The sequence below is a fragment of the Cryphonectria parasitica genome (genome assembly GCF_011745365.1).
Source record: "Cryphonectria parasitica EP155 unplaced genomic scaffold M406scaffold_2, whole genome shotgun sequence".
Taxonomy (NCBI): Eukaryota; Fungi; Ascomycota; class Sordariomycetes; order Diaporthales; family Cryphonectriaceae; genus Cryphonectria; species Cryphonectria parasitica.
In genome coordinates, this window is record NW_024468910.1 from 4,926,016 (window position 1) to 4,951,696 (window position 25,681).

Below are 25,681 nucleotides of genomic sequence, written 5' to 3' on the forward strand. Positions count from 1 at the left end.
TATAGGCACTCGGCACTATTACAATATTGCCACATGCGGTGTTCCGGTCCCTTTTGCAGTTGGGGGTTCGTAGATGCACGTCTGTCTAGAACAAGGAAATCTGCTGCTGATCTGCTCATGGCCATGTCTGTTCTTTTTCTCCTTTCCTCTTTCTTTCTTTGAAAGTTTTCCACCTGGGGCGAGCACGCAGCAACAGGCGTTGGGCGACGCCGCGAGAAGTTACTGGGGCGGCTGCTGACGAGATAATCCTGTCGAGCTCCAAGTCTCCTTTCACTGGCACAAAGGTGGAGGGGTCGGTGTCCAATATGGTCCAAGAGGGTGGACTCGGTTGCACTGCAGGACCGATGGTTGTGACCAGCCCAAGCCTCGTGAAACTGGTTGGTTCTGGTGCTCTGCCCATGCATGTCACATTCAGGATTTCCTGACTCGGAGTACCAACATATTGGAGCACTGAGAAACGGATTCCTCTATTCCAGCCGGATTCTATTCTGTGGGCCGGGGCTCGGGTGCTGCGGAGATTTAGTGCTCGCCGCTGATCGTTACATTAGTCTTTATATAATCACTCTGGATGGAGAAGAAGGCATGTAGTCAACCACGGGACGTACCCAGACCTCATGAAATGCCGAGAAGAGGGTTGATGTGTCTTGCCTCAAAGTCGGACAGGATAGGTGTGAAGGCGAATGATCAAAATGCTTCTGAGAAAGTGCTAGAACTCGGGTAATGCTGCCATCTTGTAACAATCCGTAACTCCTATGCCCTATGCAGTTGTGACAACCCAAAAAAAACCACAACTCCTCGCCACATCATTTGCTATTCCACTTGATCAACTCCCGTTTGAATCCTGATTTCTTACAAGGGGAGAAAAAAGAACATCACCATATATCCCCATGTATTAATGAAGGTGTCGCACGCAGGCATGGGATTTTCACACGAAAGTGAAATCTTTACCTCCAACAAGACAGGCCACAAGTAAAACCCCAGCTCCTAGTTCCATGGCCAGACTGATGTCCACGGTTGGTCATCGAACCGTCATGGGACGGCTCTGCCATACCTGGCTGACTGCATGAAGAACGAGACATTCTTGCCCCTATGTTTGTGGACGCACCGTCATTGCCTCTGAGGTCGTACAAGAAGGCGGGGTCCTCTGAGTTGCTCACGCTATCCACAAGCCTGTTGGACCGCGTCTGTTCAGCGGGGATCTCGGGTCCTTGCTAGGATTTCTTGCTATATGGCGAGTAGGTTCTGTGACCTGAATCAACTCGAGATGTAGTTTGCCGTAGTCCAGCGCGAGGTTTTTGGCGCTTTCCGAGTTGACCAGTGCGTTGTATGAGATCAGGCCGTTCGGTGGTCTTGTTCGACTTCTTCACCGTCGACGAAGAGGATGAGGAACAAGATGATGATGATGTAGGGGGCGTAGGCAAGGCACCGCTCACAACGTCCCGTGGGAGGGAGAGCAGAGCACCGCTGACGAGGTATTTCCTGGCCGGCGCTTTGGTTCTTCTCGGTCGCTCACGTACAAAATCATTGAAGTCGTGCTCCATCATTGCCTTCGCATGAATTTTGTACCATGGTTGTATGGTGGGCACGACGACGCCGCCGCCACCGCTGCCGCCCACACCGTTCTTGAGAAGACTGTTGCTTGCTGCTCGGTTGGCGCTGACGGAAGAATCCCCCTCGTTGCTGGCCTCGACATGCTTAGGCTTCTTGAACTGAGACATGCTGTCAATTGCTGCACTCGTTCCAGTAGAATATGCTTCTTCCACTTGAGTAGACAGGGCCGACGCACTCTGTTTGTCAGACTGCCTTTCCGACTTGGTAGCTGCCGTCTCTTGCCCATTCTTGCCCGCCTGCTCCTTCTTGACCTTCTTCCCTTGCCCCTTCTCAAGCTTGAGACGGGCCGAGTCATCATCAAGCCTTCTCTTCTTTGATTTGGCCCTCGCATGGTCATCGAAGGCGCCATCTAAGTTCAACGGGTCCCGCTTGTCACCCATCCGGCTGTTATCGTCCAAAAGATGGTTGTCGGTGAACGGGGAGGCGTCGGAACAAGATTCGGGTGCGGATTGCGTGGGGGAGCGATCGCCATCATCCCCCTCCGAGTCGAAGCCGGAGAACGACGTGTCATCGTTATCGGCTTGTGCTATAGTATGGGGAGGGCGCTCATCGGTGTCGAGGTCGGGGCCCAGGTGGCGCTTGGACTTCCAGAGCTCGATCCTGATCAGGTCGAGATCGTTCGCGCGCTGGGTCGAAAGATCCGACTGGTAGAAATGCTCCCTCTCCTTAAGCTCCTTTCCCAAAAACCTGATGTGGCTGCGCTCGCGTCTTGCAAGTGCCTCACTGTTCCTCAAGAGCAGCTCGCGCGGCAGCCAGTCCTTGGCAGAGAGACTCCGGAGGTCTCTTTGTGCCTCCCTCAGGAGAGCACGGTCGATCTCCTCGCGCTTCTTGATTAACCTGGCAGTCCTCTTCGTGAGGCCTCGCTTGAACCTATCGGTCAATGGCTGTGCCAGTCGAAGCCTGGGCTTGCTGGTGACGCTGTCAGGGCTGGGCTGTGAGGCTTTGGTGCCCTTCAATTTGGCTTTAAGGCGCCGGTTGATTTCGTCCGATTTCGGAGGCGTGGCGCTGTCGCCTTGCGGCGCACTTGTGGCTGCTGCCATGGGCGGCGGCCTCTGCAAGGCGAAGTGCTCGCAAGAAGAGGGCGAGGTGTTGAGGAATCGTGTTGTGAAGGAGCCGTCGATTAGGATTTTTCTTTTTGGACAGGAACTTTTTGACGGGGGCTGATAAGATAGCTGGGGGGGGGGGGTTGGTTTGGGGGGCCGGATCTAGGATAGGTGGGTGGGGGTGGGACGGGCCTAAAGGCCGCATTCAGATTGTCGATGTCTGGACTGGGCCGAACCGAACTATGGATCAAGATGACTTTGTTGTATACCTGCCTGTCCTGTGCGACCAGGGCACGATACTTTCCTGATGATGGGACAGGAAGGAAGGAGTAGAAAGAAGAAGAAGAAGGGAGGGGAACGAAGAAGAGAAAAAAGAAAGCAGGTTCAGACGAGACGAGACATACACTCACATGTGAATCGTTACAGTACGTACCATGGTAAGTGAGTGCCTGCCATGGACCATGTAATTGCAGTACAGAGGACGTATACTGTTCTACAGAGATATCTGACAAACCAGGAATCATCTCATACACCGCACCCCGTCAGGAAAACAAACACATGGTACCATCAGCAAGAAGCACTAGGCTAGTAGGCCCCTCACCCACCACTTCCCAAAACCTGGGGTACTGTACTAATGTATGTAGTATAGTACTCCCTTGTACATTGTTTGCTAATCCCCACATCCGAACTACCAGGGGTCTTAAACGCGGACCTCGGCTCTTGGGGGGAGCATAAGGAAGGAGGAGAGTAAATCCGGCTCAGCAGACGACTTGCTGTTCTGCTCTCTTCTTCCCCTTCACAAATCGATTCTTATTTCTGTGTTCTTTCCCCCTGCTTTCTCTATCTGGATGAAAATCTTGAGCCAGTAATTCATTCCTATAAGAATCATCATGAGTGGTCCCGGTGTCGGTTTCGAGTATCCTCCAAAGCCCGTTGCGTGGCTGAAGCGAGATGCTCTCCTCTTCGCCAACAGCATTGGCTGCAAGCCTGATGAGCTTCACTTCCTCTACGTAAGCAGGCGAGACAGACACAGAGAGAGGAAGACTTTTGAGACACAAACGAATCATAGAATTCTAACTGTTGCAGGAACTTCACCCCGACTTTGCTGTCTTCCCTTCCTACTCGGTGATCCTGCGTAAGTGAAGGACTCATCGCTGCTTTGGCTTAATTGGTGCTGACCTTCTCGTTCCTCTTTTCTCTTTTCTTGATCAGCGTTCAAGGGCACCACGCAAGAGGTCATTGACTTCTACGCTGCCCAGAAGGCGACCAAGATCCCTGGTGTCCCAGATTTTGACTACACCCGTGTGGTCGACGGCCAGCGGCTAGTCGAGTTTCTCAAGCCCCTGCCTACCACCTCCGAGGGCCGCAACTTTGAGATCCGCTCCAAGGTCCTGGGTGTCTACGACAAGGGCCGCCCCGGGTCCGTCCTCGAGGTCCAGCAGGAGCTCGTCGACGCCGGCACCGGCGAGGTGTACTCGCGGGCCACCGGCAGCTCTTTCTTCGTGGCGCAGGGCAACTGGGGAGGACCCAAGGGCCCTGCGACCGAGAACTTCCCGCCACCCAAGGACAAGACCCCCGACGTGACTTTTGAGGCGCAGACGGAGCGCGGGACGGCCCTATTGTACAGGCTCAACGGCGACTACAACCCGCTGCACGCGACTCCCGAGCCGGGCAAGAAGATGGGCTTTGGCGGCGAGATCTTGCACGGCCTGTACTCGTTCAACTCCACCTGCCACGGGCTCCTGAGGCATCTTGGCGGGAGTGACCCCAAGAACCTGAAGGAATTCCAGGCGAGGTTTGCGAGCCCTGTCAAGCCTGGTGATAAGCTGGTGACCAATGTCTGGAGGACTGGCGAGGTCAAGGATGGATTTGAGGAGGTCCGATTCGTTACCAGTATCGCGGGCAAGAAGGTGTGCCTGAGCAACGGACGAGCTCTCGTCAAGGTTGTTGGCCCGGCCAAGAGCAAGCTGTAAAGATACATTTGTTCTGACTCCTGCTTTCGAGTGAGACGCATTTGGGATTGAAATTTTATCAGTCACTCTTTTTCTTCTTCTTGGCCAAGTTTGTTTTGGTGGCTGAAAAATTAGGCTGCATGTGAATTATTCGCATATGTCAACTGAGATTTCAACGATGTTGCCTGCCTTCTCATGGTGCGCTTGCAGAACTAAGCAAGGATGTAATGAGGCTTTTGAAGAGTTTATTCGAACTATGGTTTGGAGAAAGCTTCCTTTGTGCTTCTCCCTTCTATTTTTCCAAAGAGAATCGAAAATAATCTCAAGAGTCGATTACTGATCATGGTAACCCAGAATGCTGGGCTGGTCCTGTAGCTGTAGTGTGGTTTGCTTTTAGGCAGCGGCTGGAGCGCTGCATGGGTGCCTACGGCCCAGGCCTGACCGCCGAAAAACCTCTCGCTGCGGGTGTCAGGCACAGCTCTGGAAAGCCTCAACAAGCCAACTCAGTAAATTCCCTCTGAAGAATAGAAAGAGAGAAAGGAAGAAAGAACAAGGACGTTCAGCAAAGATGTTGCAAGATGTCGCAAAATGTTGAGCACCACATCGGACAGCGCCGTTCTTACGACGGCGCTTTATGCACCGTCCGATACATTGGCCAAGTCGGCGGTACCAGCGGCGAATGGTTGGGTGTTGAATGGGACGACCCCTCCAGAGGCAAACACGATGGCTCTCACAAGGGAGCCCGGTACTTCACGTGTAAGCCTTCCCCCTCTTGCAAGCGATCATATGCATTCCACACAGGCAGGCAACAAAGACAGCAGCTCAAATCTCGTTCAGGTCTATCCAAGTCCCCCACGGCAGCCTCCTTCGTGCGGCCCACAAGGCCGGTCGAGAAGCCGCAGAGTTTCCTCGAGGCCCTTCAGCAAAAGTACGCCTCGGAGGTGACGGCAGACCACAAGCCCATCGCACCGGGTCCGCAGATTGTGATCTCGGGCAAGGTTGCTGAGGAGATTGGTTTCGACAAGATCCGCAGGCAGCAGGCCCAGCTGAGCGAGCTCAAGATCGTCATCCTCGATGGCATGCGGATCGTTGCGCCCTCGGTCGCTGCTGCTTCTGGTGGCCAGGAGACGAAGCCCGTCCGCGAGATCTGCCCAAAGGTGACGGAGCTGGATCTCAGCCGGAACTTACTGGCGGATCTTGCCCCTGTGGTTGAGATCTGTTCCGACTTGACTGAGCTGCGTGGTCTGAGGCTTAAGTAGGTTCGCCGCGGCGTTGCTCCATTTTCGTATAGCTTTCTCTGTGTGCCTGACATTTGACAGTGGCAATCGCTTTCTGGACGTGCTCCAAGATGAATCCTTAGTTGGCTCTGAGAAGGCCTTTAAGCGCGTCAAGGAACTCGCAGTCGATGAGACCCTCATGCGGTGGGACGAGATATGCCATGTCGCCACCAGATTTCTCAGCCTTGCTGCCCTTTACGCCAGCTCCAACCAGCTTTCCAGACTGTCACCTATCCCAGCCTCTTCCACCCTCCTAGAAACACTCACGTCTATCTACCTGGAGTTCAATGACTTCACCTCGCTTTCTGACATTGCTAGCCTCGCGGCTGTAACGGGCCTCCGAAATTTACACCTCAAGGGCAACCGAATCTCAGCCATATCATCCGACACGACAGAGAACTTGCCGGCTTTCAGCAAGTCTCTCACGCACCTCGACATCTCTTACAACAAGATCCACAAATGGTCCTTTATCGATGCCCTCCCGGATACGTTCCCTGGCTTGGTGTCCCTGCGCCTGGCTCATAACCCCGTCTATGACAACCCGGGTGGTTTCGATCACTCCAATGGCGACAGCGCCGCCGCCGCAGCAGAAAGTGCCAAAGCCACGGTGACCGAAGAGGCTTACATGCTGACCGTCGGCCGTCTGGGATCGCTCAAGTCCCTCAACTTCAGCACCATCACACCTGAGGATCGCACCAACGCCGAGATGTTCTACCTCTCCAGAATCGGCCGCCAGCTCTCCTCCGTGCCGGACACGCCCGAGGACGAGGCCAGGGTGATCGAGGGGCACCGCAGGTACCACGAGCTGTGTGAGCTGTACGGCGAGCCGGCTGTCAACCGGCGCACAGAGACCAACCCCAACTTTCTAGAGGCGAGGCTTGTGAGCGTCGTCTTCCGGTTTCAGCATGAAGAGAAGCGTGCGCAGGTCCCCAAGTCGCTCGATATCTACGCCGTCAAGGGCGTTGCCGGCAGGCTCTTCGGGCACCCGCCGCTCAAGCTGCGCCTCATCTGGGAAACTGGAGAATGGGACCCTGTGGCGGGCTATGACGAGGAGGTCGGCGACAGCAGCGACGATGAGGAGGAATCAGTCCAGGAGCAGGTGAAGACGAAGGAGGAGGAGGAGAAGGAGAAAAAGAAGGAGATAGGTGTGGAGGAGCAAACACGGCCCATGAACAGAGCTGCCAGATGGGTTAAGAGGGAGGTCGAGCTGAACGACTCGCCTAGACAGTTTGGATTTTGTGTGGATGGGCTGGATGTCACAATCAGGGTAGAGCCGCGATAGACAGAAAGAGAGAGAATGACAAAGCATAGGCACTGTAGAGCACGATGAACATAAGACAAGACAAGACATGTTGACCATGGCAGCAATCGCTTGCTGACGTATTGTATGCCGCCATAGCAATCACAGCAGGCTTGAGTTTGCGTCCGCGCGGAAGGCCAGGCAATCATCGCCGTAGCAAGCAAACAAGATCCTGGTTGTAGGAGATTCCCTTGCCCTTTCAATACCGGCAGGCCAAGAACAGAGTCATTCGGAAAATTCCGGGGGGGGGGGGGGGTATTTAACTTTTCCTATTCATCTATTTAAACGATGAAAGGTAAGTCTTTTTGAGTGTTGGTGTCCCAAGTTCAAGCATAGTCTTTGTTACGCCCTCTTCAAAGCAGCAACAGACACCTAGACACAAGAAAAACTATCCTCTACATGCAAGCACGCACTTCTCAACCCATGTATCCGTGCCCTGAATACTTCATTGTCCGCCGCGGCGCTCGCCAGGACACCATGGTGCCGCTTGTCGCTGCGGATCAGCTCCCTGAGTGGCTGCAACTCGCCGGCGTCCCGCGCGAGCTCAGGGCCGAGCAGGCCAGTGGGCTCGTCAGTCTCGGGATTCTCAGCCGGGAGGACGACAGCGTTTACGAGGTATGTCTGCGCACAGATATGATCCGGGCCATCCTGAACGGCACGGAAATTGAGCCTGAGACGCCGGGTTTTTCTGCTACGGAGAAGGGCACAGAGGAGGATCACAGAAAGAAGGGGAAGAGGGAGGAGGAGGAAGCTGGGCTGCAGTATTTTGCTGCAGCGCCCCGGAAGGATACAGTGACGATGACGACGTCGACTGCCGAGAGGATGGCTCAGAGCGATAAACCACAGGAAAGATCGTCGCCTCGCACCGCTGGGATGCGAGCAGCGGTAGCAACTGCGGAAGCAATGGTACGCTGCAATAGTAACGAGGTCACAGTCTCTGCGGCAAGCCGAGAGCGGATTCGTGCTGAGAAGCCAGACAAGCCTCACCACCACCACCAACATCATCACTACCAGCAGCATGAGAACAGACAGAAGGCACCTGGGCTGGCCTTCTCGGATCCTAGGCTCATCATGACACCCCGGCATAACACAATCGACAGTGAGCGTGATGAATTTCGGTGTCTTCCTGCTGCAGCTCAGCACCGTGGTACCAAGGAACACAACAAACCTGTCATGGGCAATATGAACACCACTTACTGCCGACACTGGTGCCACCATGGCACATGCAAATGGGGACGTGGGTGCCGATACCAGCACCGAATGCCGACGAGCTGGGAGGGCCTGCGCGAGATTGGGCTCAAGGACTTTCCTACCTGGTATCTCCTGGTGATGGGCGCTGAAGGGTTCCCTGCTGGGCCGAGAAGAGGAGGAGAAGATATAGACGTGGATATGCACGTGGCCAGCGCCAATACAGACGACAGTCGCTTGACCAGCCCGAGACATTCCTTTCACCCGGCAGAAGCCCTTCTCTCGACGTCGTCATCCTCTCCCTCTTCCTCTTCCTCCCGGCACTCTGAGACTCACAGACCCGCCAACCTCTCACAGCAGTACCACCATCAGCCCTCGCCCATGGACCTCCGCCTTATGCAAGGGCGTATGTCGGCCCTCCTCTCTGGGAGCACGGAAATGAGCAATCGGCAGAAGCTACGTCAGATCAAGGAAATGCGCGAGCTATTCCTGCGGACCAGCAATGCATCCTCCAGACCAGCATCGTTTCCCGAACCTGCCACCAGCCTCCAAAACAACGCCACCATGCTCCGAAGACGACAAGGAGGTACCCAGGGAGTTGGCATCCATCCCCAGGGCAGTTTCAACCTATATACCGACGAAAACAGCATGGTGGCCCCCACGGTCAGCCTGAGTGCTGCAGGCAGGAGGCACGGCGCGCAGGAGGAGGAGGGGCAGCAGAGGGATGCAAAGGTGACGGTGGAGAGCCTGACCCCGGCGGACATGATTAAAAAAGACAGGAGTATTGGCACAGCCAGTGGCGGGAAGGCTATTGGGCCGTACGGCGAGGATGACGACGATGAGGACTTGCGTGGGAGGTTGTCGCCGGTAAGCAGTGACTTGGTGGCTAGCGAGGAGAATATATCCGGAGCGCGAGGAAAAGACAGGCTTGTGGACATCGATTGAAAAAGTAAGTAGCTGGCGACCAAGCATGTGGAGATAAAGTGGGTTGTGTAGCAAGTTCCTGTGATGGACTTGGCCGAGAATGAGGCACAGGCATTCGGTTCATTGGGAGTCGGGGATCGAAGGAAAATCGCCATGGATTTTGGAAGAACTCAAGAGCCTGTCGCTCGCCATTTGTGTGTCTGGATTATTAGTCCATCAATTCCGGCTGTTGACAACTTCGATTTCCGTTCGCGCGTTTCTTTCTCCGAGGCTGATGCTGTACATCGCTATTCGGTTGGTAAGTTGTAGACACTTTGTTGTCTGAGAGGGTGGAATCCTCCTGGATCGTCTGCTAAAGACCGTGAAACCGAGGAAACAGGGCGGCGACGGTTTTAGTGTACTTACGGATAGAAACAAAAAGTGGGTCTTATTTCCAGTGGCAGTTGCCCTTCGTACAGCAGCTGGATCCTTAACGCCGGGCGCGAATGAGATCATCACCCTTTGCTGATCGCTGCTGCCGTCACTAAAACTGGCTTTACTCACAAAGGGATAACTTGGTTGGCGATATCACCGAGGCGGGGTTGGGATTTTCTTAAAACAAAAGGAATATCAAGTTACTCACAAAAAATATATAATTCACCACGGATCTCTTTCTCTGCTCTGCTATTCCAGCTCGATAACAGCAAATTTCAACGCACTCATTAGTCGGGTTTCTTTCAGTAAACCCATTTTTGACCAAGACCAAATACACACACTTTTACTCGCAAAAACTTTGTACACCACAGCAACAATGCCTCAAATCAACGGACGAGAGGTCGGCCCCATTGGCTACGGTCTTATGGGTGAGTGATTACACACTACCTGATCCCACCAGCCGCACTCTAATGATCGAATCGCGATGCTAACACGAGCTATTTTGCAGGCTTCACTTGGCGGCCCAACCCTTGCCCCCAGGAGCAGGCTTTTGAGGCGATGCGTGCCGCTCTCAAGAATGGCTGCACCTTTTGGAACGGGGGCGAGTTCTACGGAGGCCCCGAATACAACAGCCCCGTCCTGCTGGAGCGTTACTTTGAGAAGTATCCCGAGGACGCGGACAAGATCGTCCTCAGCATCAAGGGCGCCGGGGGGGCTCGGCTGGAGAAGGGAGCCGACGGTAGCCCCGAGGAGATCCGGCGTTCCCTCGACGCTGTCCTAAGCCAGCTCAAGGGCCGCAAGAAGCTGGACCTCTTCGAGTGTGCCCGCCGTGACCCTCGCGTGCCGTTGGAGGTGACATTTGGCGAGATTCAAAAATACATCGACGCGGGCAAACTGGGCGGCATCTCGCTGTCCGAGGTCAATGCGCAGACGATTCACGACGCCGTCAAGATCACAAAGGTCAAGGCTGTTGAGGTCGAGCTCAGCCTGTTCTCCACCGACGTACTCGAGAACGGCGTCGCCGCGGCCTGTGCACAGTACGACATCCCGCTGGTGGCCTACTCACCCCTGTGCCGCGGCCTGTTGACAAGCACATTCAAGTCGTTTGACGATATTCCCGAGGGCGATTTCAGGCGTTACATGCCGCGCTTCCAGGGCGAAAACTTCCAGCATAACATCACCCTGGTGGAACGCGTCAAGACGCTGGCCGACAAGAAGGGCGTCACCCCAGGCCAGTTTGCTCTGGCCTGGGTGAGGGCGCTCTCCAGGCGTCCTGGCATGCCGACCATCATCCCCATCCCCGGAGCAACGACGGTGGACAGGGTCAATGAGAATTCCAAGCTGGTAGACCTGACAGACGAGGACATGGCGGCGGTTGATGAGATCCTGGACAAGATGGATATCAAGGGGACTCGCTACCCCGCTGGCGCGCCCACCAACACCTAGGACAGACAGAGGAGACCTTCAAGTGTGGACATATTACTCTTTCGTAGCTGAATTTGAACTGCCTTGTTGTGAACACTCAAACTATTAGCATACTACTGCACTCGCTAATATTGACTGTGTTTAAGATTGTGTTGAACAGACGTGTTTTGCAGGCTGGCATCTTCAGAGCCCTACAAGTAGGGTTTGTGTTTTTTGTCCACAATGCCACCGCTTACGCAGTGTCTTCAGAATTGCAGAACTCATTGTTCATCAATTGATGCCAGCGTGTCAAAGGAAAGAAAGAAGAACAAGGCTCAACTGTGACTGCGCTTACCGTATTACCTCTTTTGAAGACTCCCAAAATCATAGAAAATTTCTAACAGATATAGGGATTTCAAAGGACCGAGATCGTGAGAGAACGCCGTCGAAGCTCCATATTGCCCGTGTTGTGACGCCAATGACGAGGCTGCGCGCCTGTGCTTGTTGTCCTTGAGGGTGGAAAAGAAAGCAAGGGAAACAAAGAAGAAAAAGTTATGAGTGAGACGAAAAGCCAATTTGGCAGTGCGGACTTAAGCGGTGTTTTATATCCCACTGATCTGGCCCTGCCTGCCAAGCCTGCTTACCTAACAGGCCTAATGCCGTGGCTGTATGTACCACAGTACAGACCAAGTACAGTACCAATGCTGTACAACAGCGTGCTCACTATTCCTAGCGTACGTAAATACAGCAAAGCTCGGATGCTTCAATATGCATTCTCTTTCTTTTCACGACACATACAAAGTCTGATTAAGTTATTCAGTCTAAAATCTCACCTATATTCTACTCAACATAAATAGACGCTCCTGGCGCCTTGATGCTGGGCTGAAGACGGCCCTCCTCCTCCTCCTCCTCCTCCTCGTCGTCGTCGTCGTCGTCGTCTTCGTCGATGAGATGCAGATGAGAAATGAAGGTAACAAAATTGAGCAAAAACGAGGGTTAAAAAACCAAATAACCTAACGTGTATGCATCCCAAAATTATTTGATGCAAATATTCTGATACTCCATTCGATCCACAGTCGGAGCCTCACCTTCTGACACTTCCACAACGGAGCCAACGTATCTGCACACGCAAGGAATGGCTCAGACCCTTGCTCGGGAACCATGACTTCCCGTTCCAGGCTCTCCAATACAACGAAATAGTCTTTATCCGCCACCTTCTCGAAGAATGGGGACATAAGCAGGTAGCCTACCCGCTTTTCCAAGGCCTCTGTGACCCGGACATGAACATACGGATGATGTGAGAGCGGCTTGAAACTGAGGGCATCACATTCCCCGACGCTTCCGAACAGCCAACGCCCGGCCAAGGCGTCGTCAAGCTCACCGCTTACTTCGATGAAACCTAGCTTTGTGGCGGAGGGCATATCGAAAGGAGGCGCCAAGTCAAAGAAAGATGTCGGACACCATGACCAAGGGCCTTCGATGGAAATTGCAGGCTGGCCGTGGAGCAGTGCCGCTGGAGTTCGTCGCAGGATAGCTTTGGTCGCTTCCACCTGATTTGAGGGCTGCGGGCTCTCCCCAGTCGCCACATCAACCTCAGCATCTGGCTGCTTGCCTAAAGCTTGTGCCCGCAGTTCCGCCCCCATCTCTGCCATCAGACTGGGCGATCAGGATCCGATCTTGTTTCCAACAGACGTCCCGGTTTTTGAGACTGAACTGAATATGTGTGAGGGCATCATCGTCGGTTACGTGCTGACCGATCCGCCTGATAACCCCGGAGGCTTCGATCCATGCGGGATGTGCGTGGTAGCGGGGTGTTTCGCTGTGTTCGTTGATAAGGATATCATCGTTCAAATCCTTCAACATCGGCGCTCCGTCTGGTCCCTTGAAGAGAACTTTGACTGAAGTGGAGGCAAACAACTCAAGCGCAGTCCAGCCACGAGTGAACTGCTTAAAGAAGTTGTGGAGTCAGCAATTCGTGTAACGAGAACCCCGAGGCCGATCCCATTGTTGATTAGAAGGTGGTGAAACACAACGAAAATGGGCGGACGACGATACCCAACTAGATAATATCAAGGCGAGACATGGACGCCCATCATTGCTCCAAGGCAGGTTGACTAAACTACTGTCATGGACGAGAGTATGAGAGGCTCGGTTGTAGTTGTAGTGCATCTTGCTCAGGGCTTTCTTCCTCTTCTCACGGTCCGTCGGGACACATATGGCGTCCCACCAACTCTTTTCCCTCAAAATAGCTGTGCAGGCCTCTGAACTCCGGTATTTTAATCCATCCTGTGATGCAGTTGAAAGAGGCTCGATAGAGCAGATCGTACAAGTCGAACTGATCAACATCTTGGCGAGCCATCCACCTGGTGTACCTCCCGAGATACTCAACCATGTCACCACAGAACTTGAGTGCGGCGAACAATCTTTCCGGATCATTATGACAAGAATCCTCAATATCACCCTCGATTTTGCAGCCAGTCTCCTCTTTCCGTGATCAGGCGTGTCTTGTCGCACATGACACGACGACAAGAACCCAGCCATGAAGGTCTACCCATCCGGACTTGCGGCTTATGGAAGGGAGATAGTCTTCCATCTTGGATCGGAGATAGAGACATGGCCTGCTTTTGCAATTATGAATACCAAAACCTGGAAGGCTACACTCAAGAGCCAATGTCATGTCGAGATCATCTTGATCGAGGCTCAGGAAATCTCCGAGCATCTCCAAAGACAACCACTCCGAGTCCCAAGGTGCAGGCGGTGGCGGTTCATTGTCAGGTGTGCGGCCAGCAACAAAAAAAAGGGTTCCATCGTGCTCCTGAGCGACCATCGTATTGCGGGTGAATATTGCAATATATATATCTATTTGGAAGCGCTGTTTCTGTTCGAGGCTGCTAAAGTGTTCTTGTCACAAGCCCAGTGCGAAGGGAGATACGAGGTTGGATGCTGTTGTGTTTTGAGATTGTTGCAGCATTGAGGGAAGTAGTTAAGATGCAGGCAGTGCCTGCAGGTATAGGAGGTGTGCGGTGTTTAGTGCTGCAGTGAGTAAGCAAAGTCTTGGATCGTGCATAGGAGGAGACTGATGCTGCTGCGGCCGTACTAACAAGTCGTTCTTGATCTCGAATGAGGCATTGCTGCATGAAGCTACGTCCCCTGCACCGAAGGGCTCCGGAGTAAGTATCAAAACACTTCAACGTGACATGCCTTAGTAAAGTACTCAAAATCTTGCGCCTCATCGGTGAGGGTCTTGAAAAGTCGTAGCACACACAGTGCCACCCGTCTCAGCGTGTGGGCTACTCATAATTCCTTCAAAGCATTCCGCCCACTTACTCCATCGATTAAAGTAATCCTATTATTCGTGCTGACTTTCTAGAAAACTGTCCCCGAAATTGATTATACTCTTTCCCTCTCCTACCCCCCGACCCAGGAGTTTTTCTTCCGATTTCCCAGCTTGACTTGCAACCGAAAGATCGATTTCATAGAACCGCAGTATGGCTCCATCATGGCTTCATCACGCAATTACCTTGCATCCGACGAACAATACACAAATGACAACATCTACTCTCAACATCACAGCGTCAAGTCAGGCCTCCAGCTCGAGCTTGTCCCAAGTGATAGCAGCCCAGTAGGAGAACCCCAACGACGTTCTCTCCGTGCTCACGCTCGTGGGTGGCGATGTCGTGAAACGCGCAATTGCTCAACTAACTGGACGTGCACTTACGCCCGTCGCCTTTTCCTTCGGATGGGTGGCTTACGCTGTCGCCGCCTTGCTCGATGTTATCGGAGGTTTGTGGCAGCCTGGAAGCTGAGGATATACCAGGCAGGCTGACTAAATATTCGTAGACGATAAACTCATGCCCAAAACGGATGTTTCCAACGTACAGGTGATCGGGGCCGACACAGGTCATCTCAGGATCACTGATAGCTAGGTCCTTGGGCGCCTGCTGAGAGACTTGAATGCCGAGGTGGACGATCAGCTTGCGGATGAAGCCGCTCATCAACCCCCCGTGTCAGAAAAGGCTACTATCTGCAGCACGATGACTCGGTACACGCCTCCTCGACCTCCAGGGCAACCAGCTTGGGAGGTTGTCAGAGTCAGCGTCTACGAGATCCAAGACAATCCGCTCCTTCCTCACGGTGTATCCTCCGTCGACGTCGTTGGTGTTCAGGTGTTCTGGTGATCATCGTGCAGCTTGTGATCTCGATTCTGCCGTGGGTACTTCATGGCTCATGGGATATATTCCTGGTCACTGCTACGGCTACAGTCCTTGCACTTACAGGCGCTTCACTCCCACAATGGCGGGAGGAGAAGTGGGCATGTCCCAAGAAAGGAGGCACAACCGTCACCATCACACAGGGTAACGGGGCCAGGCACGCTGTGGTCATTTTGAATAGCAGGAAAGATAAAGTAGGAATGGACGTTGAGGTGCTGGCGCGTGGCACACGTACGGCAAAGGCAAGCCGGATAACAAGGATCATGTCCGTGTGTTGCTGGCGCTTTTGTGGTTAGTCCACCTCATCCTAGTGGCTGGCCTCCAAAACCATACCTGGTGTAAGTCATTTACTTTTATAAATCGAGACCCTGAGTATGGTGTTGGTGAGTATCTGACTTATTCTTCCCCATTCATTTGTACAGACTTGATGGGGGTTGGTCTTCTGGGCAGTATACAGAACTTGTACGCTGCGGGAGCTGGCCGGCAACCGGCTTCGCACGGTTTCACGTGAAGTTGAAGGAAGTCATAAAAGGCCCTCGTGTCGCGACAGTCCTCCAAGAGCTCGAGTCCAAGTATCCACTTGTTGGAACATCGCTGTTAAACGTTTTCTTCCCTGGCTCACTGCGGGCGAAAGGCGATGCGCTTGCGTTTTGGCAGGATGCCTTGGCGGGACGACATGCACCGAACCAATACGGGACAGAGGTGAAATGAGCGCGGACAGGACCTCGTTCTTGGAAGCCAGAAAGTTGCCAGACCTGCCTGGGGACGTTGATGAAGACGGGCCACATTTGACTGCGTTGTATAATTTTGTCATTCAATATAAATCATCATACAGAATCGTTCTTTTTTTCTTTCTGTTTTCTTCTAGAAATCGATGCAAGGACCCCACTAGCGACAAGGTTATCTGTGCTGTTGAGATCGAATATATATATCCCAGCTCTTCAGTCTGAATCCCATGGATCATCACCTGGCTCACTGATGATCTAGGTGGCCTATAACCCTAACCCCGGGTTATGTAATCCTGCGACTTGGTATATTCTGCCTCAGAACATGAACACGAATACTTTAGACCCACAAGGCTTTCTTGATATCCACGACACCATGACCTCCATCTCCTCGGACGACCAGGCTCGCGCCAATGTCGATATTCGCGGCACCAAGGGCAAAGGTGCGGCTGGGCGGTGTCTCGCGGCGCGTAAGGCCTTCCAGCCCGGTGAGCTCATCGCAGCCTTCTTAGACCCGATATTGGTTCTCCCCAACGGCCCGTCTGCTAAAATTGTCTGCAACCACTGCCTGAGCCATACCAAGCCGACAAAGGCGTGCACGGGCTGCAGGGCCGTGGTGTACTGCGGTCCAGCCTGTCAGAAAGCCAACTGGGGCCTCATCCACAAGCTCGAGTGCAAGGTGTACAAGAGGGTCAAAGCCTCGGTCGACAAAGACTGGCTGCCCACGCCCGTGAGGGCACTGGTGCAGGTCCTGTTGAAGTGGGATGCAGACTCGGAGCTGAGAAGCCAGTTTGGCCATCTGGAGGGAAACGTGGACAAGTTCAAGCAGAATGCCGACGTCTGGAAAGATGTTGGCCTTCAGGCTTATGGTGGCATGGCATATGCCGGGAGGAAGGAGAATGACGATCAACTTCACATGGCGAGGGATATTTTATGCAAGGTAGGCCGCCAAGACACCCATACTATACGTTGCTGTATAGGAGGTTCTTCCAAGAGTCCTTTTCTGACGACCAGACAGATCCAGACAAACTCCTTTGACAGGACGGACGCGGATACAGGGCAGGCTGGCATCTTCCTCCACAAGACTCTTGCCATGGCCAATCATTCCTGTATACCGAATGCGGTTGTCAACTTCTCGGGAAGGCAGGCCTTTCTGAGAGCCGAGCTCCCGATCAAGGAGGGAGACGAGATCACCATCTCATACATTGGTAGGTACCTTCTCCAGTTCAAGGGTTATGTTTCGGTGCCATCCTTTTCTTTGGCTATATGTTGACATTATCAGACTATACCAAGCCAAAGCTATTCCGTCAACTCGGCCTCCACCTGTACCATTTCGAGTGCGTCTGCCCACGCTGCAAAGGCGACCTGACGGTCTACGAAGTGTGCAAGAGCTCCCCTATCATTCCCCTAAATTCGTTCAGCCTGGTTCCCAACCTGGAGAAACTCCGCAAACCACCCATAAAGCCGCCAAGCTCACAAGCGGGCCTCAAGGAGCTCAAGGATAGCATCGATGAGATCTACGTCGCCTGCCAACCCCCCGATCCTTCACAGGCGCCTAGGACATCCGAGGCACGACTCACACACCTGCAACATCAGTGGAAACAATGCCAGCCTTTGATACAGGCCCACATGTGGGCACAGGAACCACTGGGGCTGACAGTCGAGCACGCCATTATGTACTACATGGAAACTGGCAGCTTTGCACATGCACTCTCTGTCGCGTGCTTCGCCGCCCTGAGCTGTGCCCCCTTCAAGTATCCCGCGCCCTTCAATGAGCGACGGCTCAAGGGCCTCATGGTCATCGCCAAGACGCTCACGAACACGGCACCACCTTCGGTGATGGACGAGCTCTCCAGAAGATCCGATGAGAGGGTAATGATGTGCTTGCGCCAGGCTGATCAGGTCGCCATGTGCGAGGCACTCGCGCTGATGGTGGAGAAATACGGGCTGCTGGCCAACTCGGAAGACTGGGAGATCGTGGAGCTTGCGAGAAGTTTTCTTAAAGACATTGCGAGTCTGCCGGGCCGGGAGAAGGAGTCGGGGCTTCTTCGTGGTTGGGTCAAGAGTCGTGACGAGGCCGGCACCAAGTACTTCAAGGAGCAGATCCTGCAGCCCATCGAGGATTTGGCTTCATTTGCGGTGGACATCATGGTTGCAGATTTTGCGGAGACCGCATAGCACTTCTTCTGGTAGACAGTGTTCGGGCCGCACAAGGGAGCGTGTATGGCTTCATCAACCGAGATGATTTTTTAAAGGATTGGAAGAGTTATATCATGATCAAGCCAGTTATCTCTCGATGGGCCGGAAGTATGTTTATGTCCAGTCATGTAATGAAACGTACCGTATGCCACCTTTCGTTTGGTTTACCGTAAATAAAATGCACAGCAGTGCTTGTCTGCTGCTGTGGGAGGGAGTCTGCAGAATTTGCAAAAGCAACCCGAATGTCCAGAAATTCTTCAGCTGGAAACTTCACATTTTAACAGCGAAGCTTTGAACCATCTTGGCACTCTACTCTTCTTGGCTTATCAAAGACACATGTTCCAACTAGAGAAACAAGCAGATAGAAGGCGATAATATTGTTCCCAGAGTACCTGCTCTGTCGGACCAGGCATTTCAGCCTATTTTTTAGTAGTCTAAATGTTTCCTAGAGCCTGTTAGATGGTGTGGCTAGCACTTGCTAGTCAGTTATAGGAGCTTGGTTTTAGTGGGTTGACGCCTGTAAGTGCCCGTAGCATGCTTCCATGGGGGTCCTGCCACAGGTTTGGACGCGCCTAGTACTATACATACTCCAGCCGCTCATAGCTTGCAGAGTGACCTTGAAATTTCAGCTCAAGGATGTACAACCTCACTCGAGACCAATCGACAGCTGCCTGAGCTGCACTGTCCCACCACAACATATCGAGGCCGCAAAGCCTTTGTGTGGTCCTTGAACAAGAAGTTTATTGAGCCTGTCTTACTTCAGTCATTCTACTAGTCATGATGGAAGGTGTGACAGCAAACAACAACAACAGTGCTGCTGCCGGGGAGGCTGTGGCTTCACAGACTCAAGTAGCCTCCCCATCGTCACGCAGCGACTCCAACAGCACAGGCACAAAGAGGCGGCGGTCAGTCGATGGCAACCAGGAAGACGAAACCAGGAATGGTGATGGCGATAATGATGATGGCTGGGAAAAGGTTGAACGTCGCCCGACTAAGAAATCGAAGAAAACGCCCAGACCTGACGGGTCCAGCTACCCAGCCATCACCTTCTCGACGTCTGCCAGGCTACAGTCCAAGATCGACATAGCCCAGCTGCGAAACTTGATCCTCTACATCATGGCTGACGGCACAGCTCCGCAATGGGTTTCCGTCAGGCATCGACCCCATTTCAGGAAGATCGTCACTGTTCTCGTGCCAGGTCTCGAGGAGTTGATGTTCAAACACAATATCGACTACGCGACCTACAACCGTGCCGATGGCAAGAATCGCGGCCAAGCGGCCGACCGTTTCCTCACCTCTCCTGATGACTACTACCCACGTCCCCTCAGCCAGGATCGTCTGCCAAAGGCTCTGCGGCCGTTTGCAGAGATGTTTTCCCATCTCTGGCCCTGCAGAGCCACTGGCGACGACAAGCAAGGGCGCATGCACTCGCCCATCTCTACCTTTCTGACAGCTCCTGTACCCAAGTCTGCCGAGGATAAGAAGAAGAAGGGCCCCAAGCCCGTCAAGGATCCTCAGGGCTGGACCAACGTTCGAACTCGTATTACCGATTTCATCCTGACGCCTGAGCAGTACATCGAGAATGGCTTCTCTGTTCACCCAAGCTTGCTGAAACCCGGACAGACCCTCAACGCCTCCACGAGCGAGATCGAGTGGGTACACACAGAGGTGAGCAGTCTCCAGGACGGCGAGGTTCCTGAGTCAGAGATACAGCAGGGCAGCATCACTGCAGGTCGCGAGGTGCTTGCCATCGACTGCGAGATGTGCATGACAGGAGAGAAGGAGTTCTCTCTCACGAGGATTAGCGTCGTCTCGTGGGACGGGAGTGTCGTTATGGACGAGTTGGTCAAGCCGGACAAACCAATCACAGATTATGTGACGCGGTTCTCAGGCATCACCAAGGAGATGCTTGATCCTGTGACCACGACCCTACAGGATATTCAGCAGCGCCTCCTCAAGCTCATCACTCCACAGACCCTCCTCTTGGGCCATTCCCTCGACTCCGACATGAAAGCCCTGAGGATGACACACCCTTTTATCGTTGACACCTCCGTTCTTTTCCCCCATCCAAAGGGTCCCCCCTTCAAGCACTCCCTCAAATGGCTCGCACAAAAATTCCTCGGCCGGGATGTCCAGAAGGGCGATGGCACCCTCCAAGGCCACGACAGCATTGAGGACGCCAGGACCTGCCTCGATCTGGTCAAGAAGAAGTGCGAAAAGGGCAAGGCCTGGGGCGCTGGCGAGTCCACGGGGGAGAACCTCTTCAAGCGCCTGGGCCGCGCCGGTACTGCCTACCGCGCACAGGCTGGGCCCGAAGCCACGGGCGGCCTGTCGGTCGGCAAATCTTCCGCAGCCGTGGATTGGGGCGATGCCCAGCGCAGTGTCTGTAACCTGGCCGATGTGGTGCTTGGCGGGTGCACCAGCGATGCGGACGTCGAGGCGGGTGTGCTTCGCGCGGTGCGTGGAGACCCAGACGGGGCAGTCGTGAAGGGTGGAGGGGCCGACTTCGTCTGGGCGCGAATGCGTGAGCTGGAGGCCCTCCAGGGATGGTGGAATCGTAATAGGAAAGATGCCTCCGGGGAGGATGCCGGCCCGCCTAAAGAGCTTGAAGAGCTCCACGCCGCGACGACGCGCACCAACCCTTTTGCCGCCAACCCGGGGACAGACGTGTTCAGCAATGCCGTGGTGGACCTCAAAAACTTCACGACGGCGACAGCACTACAGGACAGCGACCAGGATGCGGGCGCACCCCACGCCGAGCCAGGCGCCTCGCCGCTGGAGCAGTGCCTGACGGACGTGGCAAATCGCCTGAAGCGCATCTACGACGCCCTGCCGCCCTGCACGGCGTTCATCGTCTTCAGCGGCAGCGGGGATCCGCGGGAGATGAGCCGGCTGCAGAGCATGCAGTCACAGTGGAAGAAAGAGTACAATACGCCTGGCATGAAGTGGGACCAGCTGAGCGTCAAGTGGACGGATCGCGAGGAGCAGGAGCTCAGGAGAGCCGCGCGCCAGGCTCGTGAGGGCATCGCGTTTATTGGCGTCAAGTAGACATGATGTGCTTGGCTAAGGAATCATGACTTTTGGTTGGGTAAATTGAAGGCGGAGAGTATGTATGGGATATACAAAAGCCCAAGGAGTCTTTACTGCCTACACCACGGTGCAAAAAGCTGCGAGGCGTGAGGCGTTCATGACTTGAGCGAGAGGAAGAGCAAAGCTCAAGTCGTAGCGAATGGAAAAATCTGACAAAAAAGGCCAGATCCTACTCGGTACTATGTTCATCATTCACATGCATTCTGATTATATCTCGATTGATATACCAATCTTGCCTATCATCAACCCCCCCCCCCCTTCCTTTTCTCTTTCTTTTCTCTTCCTCCTCCTCTGCCACCACCAACAAAATGAATCTTTTTTTCAAAACTCAAACTCGGGCCGGAAGATATCCGGATCCACCCCGAAGACAACCTTCTCGCTCAAGTCCCTCCTGCTCATGAGGGTAAACACCCTGCGCAGCGTATCATACAGGGTGGTGCTGCGGTTGTGGGTGGTCATGCGGTCGAGATGCTCGTCGCTGACGTCGGCGCCGTCGCCGGTGGTGCTCAGCAGCTCCCTGGCCTTCTCCCTGCCGGCCTTCTCGACGGTCTTGTGCATGGCCAGGGCGCTCAGGAGGTGGCCGGCGGCCTGCTCGTAGCAGCCAATGTTCATGCACGACACGCCGAGGTTGTAGCGGGCGCGCACAAAGTTGGGCCGCAGGGCCAGGGCCTTTTCGTAGGCTGCGATGGCCTCCTCGCTCTTGCCGCTGTTGGCGAGGGTGGCGCCCAGCCGGTTCCAGAGGAGGTGCAGCTGGTTGCGCTGGTTGGCGATGCCGAGCTCCGAGGAGGCCAGCGCGGCGTGGAAGCAGTCGACGGCCTTGTCGAAGTCCTCGCTGCCGTAGAACAGGACGCCGAGGCCCACCTGCACGTCCGGGTCCATGTGCTCGCCGTCGGGGGCGTACTGCGCCGCCTCGATGAAGAGGCCTGTGATCTTGTTGTGCAGCTCTGCCCGGTCCGTGAAGCCCACCTCGGCCGGGTTGGACAGGGCATCTGGTGAGATGACCTGCGGGTATTTGACCGAGAGCCACCGCTCCAGGGTTCGGTAGGCAGTGCTGTCGTAGCCCTCGTTGGTGTAGGAGACGGCGAGCCCCATGAGGGCGTCGAGGTTGTGAGGGTCGAGCTGCAGAACCCTCTGGTATGCCCGCAGAGCCGCATCCTCCTTCTCGTTTTGTGACTGTGCCGAGCCCAGGCGCGCCCACGCCTCGATATGTTTCGGGTCCTTCTGCGCGGCAGCCTCGAATGCCAAGGCCGCCAGAGACAGGTTGCCGCCTTCGTCCATGATGCGCACGCCTTCTTCGAACGGGTTGGCCTGGTCCTTGAAGAGGTTGTCCTGCTCGAACAAATAATCCTCAATCAGGGGGTCGGCCGACATGCGCCCGCCTCCACCTCCCCAGGAATCGATGCCATCGCCCCATTTGATGTCGAGGTCGTCGTCGGGCATGGACCGCATCGCCGCCTCGCCTTCTTGTATTCCCTTCCATATTGACTCGAAATCTCCAAAGCCCGTCTCCGATTCCATCAGCTTCTCGTCCATCTGGTTCAGCTCCTCCTCCATGGCCAGGGACTCGTCGTGCTCATCATGCAGCTTGAACTGCTCCTCGAACCTCGTCTGCAGCTCCTGTGTGTCCACCTCCTTCCCCTTGCCCTTCACATCGGTCTGGTAGTTTTGCTGTGCCGGCGCCTGCTGCTGTTGTTGTGAGTACATGGGCATGCCCCCATACATGCCCTGCTGCATCATCCCCATCGACATGGGTCCTGCCCCCATCATCATGGGCCTCTGGTACGTCGAGACGGTCATGGACTGTGCCTGTGGGGCCGGACTCGACCTCGCATTGGCGGAGCGGTTCGCTGCCTGGAACTTGGCAAACTCATCGGGAGTAAATGAAGGAGAGAAGGACGGCGGCGACACAGACTGCGCACGGAGGTGCATGCTGTGTGCAGGATCGATGTGGATCTGACCGCCGGACGCGGGACCAGGGCCCTGCCGTTGCAAGGCCATCTCCACCGGCATGTTGGGATTCTGCTGCATGAAGGCGTTCATCTTGCCGTCGAGCGGTGTGCCAGGACCCGCGCTGCTTCGGAAGCCCTGTGCCGAGGCACCGCCGGGGCCGGTGTTCATAAAGCGGTCCCGCTGGAGGCTGCTGTCGCCTTGCACATGCTTGCTCATCTGGCTGAGGGGGTTCGACGTCGAGCACTCGGCGCCGCCGCCCATGAAAGAGGCCATGGTCCTGGCGTGATTGGGAGGCAGTCTCCCTAGATGTATGGATGAGGACCGGAGTGTGGTTTGGGGGTGAGACAAAGGAAGCCTAAGGACGTCGGCGTTCGAGGATGATCGAGAGGGCAGCAAGCGGATGTCGAGTGTTTCTCTGTTTTGAGTACTGAATATGACGTTTGGATCTCTTGATCTTCCACAGGTGGATGGGTGAAATCAGTGAGCTGGTATGGAAGAGGACGAGGACGAGGAGAGAAGGGGAAATAGGAAGGAGGCTGGGAGGGAAGGCTGTCGTGTGTTGTTCTTGTGGTTTGTTCTGACGTGGGGTTTATTTTGAGGGGCGAGAAGTGTAAGGACGGGCCGAGGAACCAGTGGAGATACGGTACATGTTTGGTCACCTGCGGCTAACTTTACCGAGGCTCCATGGTGGCACTCTACGGGTACTCTAGTCCATATGCTTGGTGACAGTTGATGACCCACCAACCCTGGACGCTTTCACACTCCGTGCATGTACTATCCAGGTGAGAAGGGGAGACTTTTCATTGAAACTCGAGAACACGTACACTACATGAGCAACGTTACAGTGCCATAACGTGCCGCATTAAAAATCAAGCGCGCAATAACATCTTCCAGTCCGAACGTGTACGATTTTTTGTATGAATATCATTGTGGACCCGGAAAAAAAATGACTCCCTCGAGACACCAAACCCTGTCCATACTTGTCACCTTGGCCTGTCTCATCCTGAGAAACACCCTTCTCCGTCTCACAACTGCTGGTGACTGGATTGAGGTGTTGAAAGACCTGCGAAAGACCTTGCCCCTTCCGCCTCCTCGCTTCGTAGACACAGGTAAAGCGCTACAACAACAGCCTGGCTCCCCAATCCCTTTTGCCTTCTTGTCCACATCTTGCTGCTATGCTCATGACGATTGCTGCTGGCCCGCGAGCGGGTTCTTGGACACATCAGCAGCATAATCCAGCCTCAGCTCGCGGCCGCCAATCGTGATGCCCTGGAGGTGCTTCATCGCCGCGGTGGCGGCCTCGACATCGGTGAAGTCGGCGTGAGCGAATCCGCGGGGCCATCCGGTGGTGCGGTCAACAGCAACACGAACATCCGTCACGTTGTTAAGCTCGCGGAAGATGCGGTTCAACTCGGCGTCGGTCGTCTCATAAGGAATGTTGCCAATGTACAGCGATCTAGTGGGGCCGACACTGCGGCTCGACTTGTTTTCTCTGGTACGTGGGGAGCGAGGGGAGACCGAGATGCGGCGGCCGTGCCAGAAAGAGGAGTTGGTACCGTCGACAGCCTGCTCCATGGCTTCGCGGGTGGTGAACCAGACGAATCCGTATCTGTGGTGACATCCACCCGTCAGAAAAAGGTTGACCAGAGGCTGCCAAGCACAAACTGGCTGCTGGAATTCTATTTAAAGTGGAAGGAAAGGAACGGGAAGGGGAATCAAAGATAGCAAAACCCTACCCTCTGCTCAGACCACGAGAATCGCGTGCAACGGCAACCTTGGTGATCTCGCCATATTTCTCGTACGCCTCCCTCAGGTGGTCCTCGTTGGCCTCGAAGACCATGTTCCGGATGAACAGTCCGTGTCCAGGCTCATTGGGGTCTGCTCGATCGGGTCAACGGCTGCGCACTCCTGACGAAGTATTTGTATTCAAATCAGGTAGAATCTGTGCCTTGAGCACAAGGGACTCGCTTACCCCCAGCCTTAGCAGGCGTCTCCGGAGCAGCAGCGCCTTCGCCTTCTTCCTCGGCGACGCGAAGAGTCTGCGAGAAGCATCGCACGGCGATGGGAGCGATGATACGTGCTGAGGGAACAGCAGCGAACTGTGTGGCAATTCCAAACACCGAGATCTTGGTCGAAGGAACTCGAGAGGCCGAGACAGCCACCCTCGTGGCGGCACGTCGAAGAGGATTCCTGCAGATGGGACATGTCGCATTAGGGCTCGAGATCGAAATAGACAGGCTATAGAAACAAAGAAGGAAGAGCGATTTGACTTACATTTTGAACAAGAGACAATGGACCGAGTAATCAGACCAAAAAAATACCTTATGTAGGAAAGAAAGAGAAGAAGATGCAATTGCAGGTCGGGTGATCACTTTGACAATAGCGGAGGGACG

At 54.4% G+C, this 25,681-nt stretch overlaps 10 protein-coding genes across 10 annotated transcripts; 6 read left to right on the forward strand and 4 right to left on the reverse strand.

The window, feature by feature from the left end:
* Positions 1-1,211: 1,211 nt before the first annotated feature.
* Positions 1,212-2,651, reverse strand: M406DRAFT_75730 (uncharacterized protein; the record flags this gene model as incomplete). The annotated part of the gene is made up of 1 exon (XM_040925894.1): positions 1,212-2,651. The coding sequence occupies one exon, from the start codon at positions 2,649-2,651 to the stop codon at positions 1,212-1,214; it is 1,440 nt and encodes a 479-aa protein (XP_040780200.1).
* Positions 2,652-3,463: 812 nt separating this feature from the next.
* M406DRAFT_355230 (Thioesterase/thiol ester dehydrase-isomerase) lies at positions 3,464-4,796 on the forward strand. The gene is made up of 3 exons (XM_040923117.1): positions 3,464-3,664; positions 3,741-3,789; positions 3,867-4,796. Exons 1-3 carry the CDS (start codon positions 3,545-3,547, stop codon positions 4,625-4,627), a joined length of 930 nt encoding a protein of 309 aa, XP_040780201.1. The 5' UTR covers positions 3,464-3,544; the 3' UTR covers positions 4,628-4,796.
* Positions 4,797-5,184: 388 nt separating this feature from the next.
* Positions 5,185-7,227, forward strand: M406DRAFT_95917 (uncharacterized protein; the record flags this gene model as incomplete). Its single annotated transcript, XM_040926313.1, has 4 exons — positions 5,185-5,362; positions 5,444-5,861; positions 5,926-6,431; positions 6,474-7,227. 4 exons carry the CDS (start codon positions 5,185-5,187, stop codon positions 7,163-7,165), a joined length of 1,794 nt encoding a protein of 597 aa, XP_040780202.1. The 3' UTR covers positions 7,166-7,227.
* Positions 7,228-7,432: 205 nt separating this feature from the next.
* M406DRAFT_350118 (uncharacterized protein) lies at positions 7,433-9,691 on the forward strand (the record flags this gene model as incomplete). The annotated part of the gene is made up of 5 exons (XM_040922526.1): positions 7,433-8,282; positions 8,319-9,238; positions 9,298-9,320; positions 9,508-9,593; positions 9,675-9,691. Exons 1-5 carry the CDS (start codon positions 7,583-7,585, stop codon positions 9,689-9,691), a joined length of 1,746 nt encoding a protein of 581 aa, XP_040780203.1. The 5' UTR covers positions 7,433-7,582.
* Positions 9,692-9,875: 184 nt separating this feature from the next.
* On the forward strand, positions 9,876-11,233 carry M406DRAFT_355235 (Aldo/keto reductase). Its single transcript, XM_040923118.1, has 2 exons — positions 9,876-10,137; positions 10,218-11,233. The coding sequence occupies exons 1-2, from the start codon at positions 10,086-10,088 to the stop codon at positions 11,153-11,155; spliced, it is 990 nt and encodes a 329-aa protein (XP_040780204.1). The 5' UTR covers positions 9,876-10,085; the 3' UTR covers positions 11,156-11,233.
* Positions 11,234-14,693: 3,460 nt separating this feature from the next.
* On the reverse strand, positions 14,694-15,496 carry M406DRAFT_327635 (uncharacterized protein; the record flags this gene model as incomplete). Its single annotated transcript, XM_040920237.1, has 5 exons — positions 14,694-14,711; positions 14,866-14,908; positions 14,993-15,103; positions 15,135-15,187; positions 15,389-15,496. 5 exons carry the CDS (start codon positions 15,494-15,496, stop codon positions 14,694-14,696), a joined length of 333 nt encoding a protein of 110 aa, XP_040780205.1.
* A 929-nt stretch (positions 15,497-16,425) lies between these two features.
* M406DRAFT_250380 (uncharacterized protein) lies at positions 16,426-18,227 on the forward strand (the record flags this gene model as incomplete). Its single annotated transcript, XM_040916693.1, has 4 exons — positions 16,426-16,779; positions 16,840-16,989; positions 17,068-17,257; positions 17,332-18,227. The coding sequence occupies 4 exons, from the start codon at positions 16,426-16,428 to the stop codon at positions 18,225-18,227; spliced, it is 1,590 nt and encodes a 529-aa protein (XP_040780206.1).
* Positions 18,228-19,028: 801 nt separating this feature from the next.
* On the forward strand, positions 19,029-21,296 carry M406DRAFT_327637 (uncharacterized protein; the record flags this gene model as incomplete). Its single annotated transcript, XM_040920238.1, has 1 exon — positions 19,029-21,296. The coding sequence occupies one exon, from the start codon at positions 19,029-19,031 to the stop codon at positions 21,294-21,296; it is 2,268 nt and encodes a 755-aa protein (XP_040780207.1).
* A 220-nt stretch (positions 21,297-21,516) lies between these two features.
* M406DRAFT_273853 (TPR-like protein) lies at positions 21,517-23,847 on the reverse strand. Its single transcript, XM_040918198.1, has one exon. The coding sequence runs from the start codon at positions 23,559-23,561 to the stop codon at positions 21,660-21,662; it is 1,902 nt and encodes a 633-aa protein (XP_040780208.1). The 5' UTR covers positions 23,562-23,847; the 3' UTR covers positions 21,517-21,659.
* Positions 23,848-24,071: 224 nt separating this feature from the next.
* M406DRAFT_355236 (RNA-binding domain-containing protein) lies at positions 24,072-25,615 on the reverse strand. The gene is made up of 4 exons (XM_040923119.1): positions 25,563-25,615; positions 25,261-25,478; positions 25,025-25,166; positions 24,072-24,897 (listed from the first exon to the last, which is right to left on the reverse strand). Coding segments are annotated over exons 1-4 (792 nt in total). The 5' UTR covers positions 25,565-25,615; the 3' UTR covers positions 24,072-24,467.
* Positions 25,616-25,681: the final 66 nt, after the last annotated feature.